This window comes from Eimeria mitis, genomic scaffold, assembly GCF_000499745.2.
Source record: "Eimeria mitis Houghton genomic scaffold, Emh_scaff151, whole genome shotgun sequence".
In the NCBI taxonomy this organism is placed as follows: Eukaryota; Apicomplexa; class Conoidasida; order Eucoccidiorida; family Eimeriidae; genus Eimeria; species Eimeria mitis.
Window position 1 is genome coordinate 879 of NW_013569568.1, and position 4,100 is coordinate 4,978.

General features: G+C 48.6%; 1 protein-coding gene across 1 annotated transcript in view; it reads right to left on the reverse strand.

Moving 5' to 3' along the window:
- Nucleotides 1-2,260, reverse strand: part of EMH_0099680 (uncharacterized protein) — a gene marked incomplete at both ends in the record, with an annotated part of 3,028 nt that extends 768 nt beyond the window's left edge. Inside the window, one exon of the mRNA XM_013495302.1 lies at nt 98-2,260. Coding sequence (XP_013350756.1) covers nt 98-2,260 — 2,163 coding nt within the window. The remainder of the gene's footprint in view (nt 1-97) is intronic.
- Between the last annotated feature and the right edge of the window lie 1,840 nt (nt 2,261-4,100).

A 4,100-nucleotide genomic window follows, 5' to 3' on the forward strand; every position in this document is an offset into this window, starting at 1 on the left:
CGCGCTCCAGAGTTGCATGCAACTTCTTCTTTTGCGGCTCCAATAAGTAATTGAGCTTGTCGTTGAGCAGCTTCGCATGTTGGTACGCAATGGAAACACCCTTGTAGTCCTGAGCAGTCTCCAGAGCTTGCAGATGCTCATCTTGCTGAGCAAACATCTCTCTGATGGATTGTATATCTGCTTCTGCTATTCCAGAAGGTGACTGCCCTGGAGGCGTTCGGCGACTCTTTGATAATAGCATATGAAGTGTCTGAACCAACTTTGCATCCGCCTCGAGCGGTATCCGTTTGACCTGAAGCATCCCCTTCATCCAAATCTTTTGGAACTCTAGAATATCTTCTTTCAGTGCTTTGTCCAGCGCAGCCAAGCGCTCGATGACTGCCGTTCTAAAGTTCATGGCAGCAATGGATGTGTAAATATCCACGAAAGAATGCGGCTCGTACTCGTCTACGAATTGTGCTGACCTCAAGATCCTAAGCTGTTCATCATTCTCCCGTTTCAGAGGTACAGAGACATTTCCAACAAAACCCAGAGTCTCTATAGACACCTTAACCGGTGTTATTTCTCGGCATTTCTCCAGTTGCTCCCGTAAATGCTCGACATTCGTAAGAAAATGCCTCTCAGAGCAGCGCGCATACACTCGCTCACCGTGCACTTTTGCCATATTTACCAACTGCAATAGATCAGTGCGGGAGCCTTCAATGGATGAGTTTATTACATGGATGGTCTTATTCCGAATGCTTGGAAGGTTTGGATCGCTGCGACCCTCTGCAGTTTCGTACTCCTTTTCTGCCCTTTCAACAGTTCGCAACTTCTTCTTTAATTCCTTAAGAATATTTTGTGCCTGATCTCCCGGAAGTTCATCTACCATCCTGGTCGCAACGTCCACCAGACTGCTGACGAGGCTCCGCCGAGCCCTTAACCTTTGCATTTCCCCATCGTCCGGGACCCGCGCAACAGGTGTGGGTTGTGGGACTTCGTGGGGCGGTACAGTGACGACTGCTGGAGGGACAGGAGGCGTCACATACGCTACTTCTGGCACGCCAGGCGCTGGAACTGGCACTGGTTGTTCTCTAAGCTGCGGCCAGGTAGGTGGTATTAGAGTAGGCTCTACAAGTGGTGGCTGAGGCAGTTGTTGGAAAGGTTCTTCTTCTTCCACTTCCTCTTCCTCTTCCTCTTCCTCTTCTTCTTCCTCTTCCTCTTCCTCTTCAGTACCTGGCTGCACCTGGGTAGGGGCCTGGAGAGGAGGCACCTCCTTCCGGAGAAAGTCCTTTCGAGTCCTCGAACGAGTTATCGGCCTCTCTATGAATTCATCATCTGGTATTCCATCGCCACCAGGATCCTCTGGTTGTTTTTCAGGTGGAGCTTCAGCTGTTGGTTTAAGACCCGGTATCGGCACGGGCATTTGTGGTATAGGCATTTGTGGCAGAGGTATTTCTTTGGGAGGTTCCTCTGGCTGCAAAACTACCTCCTCCAGTGGATATTCATCTTCTAGAACAGGCTTTTCTTCTGCTTCTTCTTCTTCTTCTTCTTCTCCTTCTTCTTCTTCCTCTCCTTCTTCCTCTTCTTCTTCTTTTTCTGTCTTTTCTTTTTCCTTTTCTTCTTCTTCTTCCTTTTCCTTTTCCTTATCTTTTTCTTTTCCTTCATCTTCTTCTCCCTCTTCCTCTTCCTCTTCACCTTCTTCTTCTTCTTCTTCCTCTTCTTCTTCTTCCTCTTCTTCTTCTTCTTCTTCTTCTTCTTCTTCCTCTTCTTCTTCCTCTCTTTCTGCGTCTTCTGCTTTTTCTTCTTCTGATTTTTCTTTCTCTTTTTCTGCGTGCTCCTCTTCTTTTTCTTTTTCTTCTTCTGCTTTTCCTTCTTCTCCTCCTGCTTCGTCTTTCGGTTGGGGTTCCTCTCGGGGGGGTTTAACTGCTTCTTCAACAATCTTTTCGCGCTCTCTCTCCCTGCGAAGTATAATTGCCCTTATTAAGATTAAGAACAGCACAACGAGAGCAATTACGTGGCCTCGATGCTTTGTAAGAATTACAGTTGCCAGCTGGGTACCGGTTGTTTCTTGCTGGGCAACCAGTTCTGCATATAAGCTGGCCACCGCATCGCTTTTAACTCCTCTGGCGGTTTCCAATTCCGCATTCTCTCCGGCGGGTTTTTTTCTTGATGCCCGTGATGAGTACACATCTTGCTGCTCCACAAGCCAGAGGGCCAAAAGCAACAAGAAACACCTGCGTATGCCACGCATATAAGACAACCGCTTCTTGCTCTTCATTGTCCCAGTAACGCAAGTCGCACGGAGGAGCATCCAACGCAGCAAACCCACGAACGCGCAGATGCCAATATACCCCTCCTAGGCTGCTCGCTTGGAGGGATGTCGATCTGCTGGGAACCCCCAATACATTTCGAGGATAAATGAACGGTTCAGAAGCAGATCGTTCAAAAATACTGCTAATTTTCAAGCGAATAACTCCGCGAAAATGAACAGAGAATGATAAGGAAGGAAGGGGGCAGCCGAAGAGCCAACCTGCAACCCGGCGATGCAACTTGTGTGGGCCTCACGAAATTCTTTCTCAAAAACTACTGACAGAGAAAACAATTGCTTATGGCTATTACGAACGAGAACTAATTTGACAGGATTTGTTCTTAGACTCGAAACTCGTCAGTTCTCAAGTGCTGCATCTCTCGGGCTTACCGCTCACGACACGATCGCAGCCTCTAACGATCCCCGCGCTGCGGTTTGCTGAATGTGTAGATCCAAGAAATTCCCGCTTTGAAAACTTTCAACAATCATTTGCTTGAATCTTAGCCGCTACGACAGCAAAATAAGTTGGTCCGTTCCTCAATATTCGCCGCGGTCTGCAGTTCCGTATTGTCTGGTGCTGGTACGGGTATTTCTGCCTATGTACGAGAGGCCCACTGACGAAAAACTAAGCGTTTAACAACTGCATAGAGTGTTAATACATACATAAAATGGGGTCTTGGGCACCGATGAATATGGGGTTGTCTTGCAGCAGGAGTTTCGGCGGCGACAATTGCCGCGGTGCCTGTAGCATTAGCACAGGAGCTTTCATTTGGCCTTGGTAGGTTGCCTGTAGGCAAAGGCAAAAGCAAACGTTCTACATGTACATTCAGAGGTAAATCACGCAGAAAAGGAAGTTGCGTTAAAGCTTCCGTGCGTGCGCGCGTGAGGCTGGCTGCATAGCCAGCCACAGCGAGCTGCGCTGGAACCCCATTTCAGGATGCCTCCTCCCCGCAATACCCAGGCCCTGAGCTCAACGTGCAGAAGGCCTGAGGACAGGGGAAAGATGTCAGCTGCTTTGCGGAAACTCTTGCCTACATTGCAGCTAGCTTAAAGCCAGAGAGTAGGCGTTATATGTAGCATGAGTTAGCGCACAAGGTTTCACCTGGTTTTGGCACGTTGCGTATAAACGCTTGCAAACGTTCTACAACTACGTTCAGAGGTAAAGTATGCAGCAAAGGAAGCTTCGCTGAAGCTCCCCCACGCGTGCACGTAAGGAAGCTTCGCTGAAGCTTCCTTACGTGCACAAGCATTGCTGAAAAAAAAAACGATCGCAGAATAAATAAAATTCATGTTGTCCGTTTATTTATATTGAAATAAAACCCATTTCCTTTGTTGACAAAATCTCTCCCAATTTCAGTGTTCTCCTCAGCAAAATGGAGGTTGAATATGGGTAACTCACAGAGGGGGGGTCGACGTACGGTCTGGAACCACAGCAAGCGGGGGCCAGCTCCATTTCGGCATCCAATTCCGGAGAAAATGCATTCCCGCCAAAAACGATTCAAGAGGAGTGCCTCCCGTTGTGTCGTCCTACGCGATATGATGGGTGGAGGGATGCAGAGGCTGTAGAGGAGTTCCTTAACCTACTAGACTTATACCTCCGAATACAAAATGCCCCAGAAGAATTCCAACTAGTCCTGGCCGCTTCCTTGTTAGAAGAGGACGCGCGGCGATGGTGGCTACACCTAAGCAACGGCTCCACTCTCCCAGAGCACATCTGGTCCATGCAGGCCTACGTTGCAGGTTTATTCCGAGGTCCGCAAGGGGGCAGGCTATGGCGGAACTGAGAAAGCTTAAGCAGGGAAAACTGTCA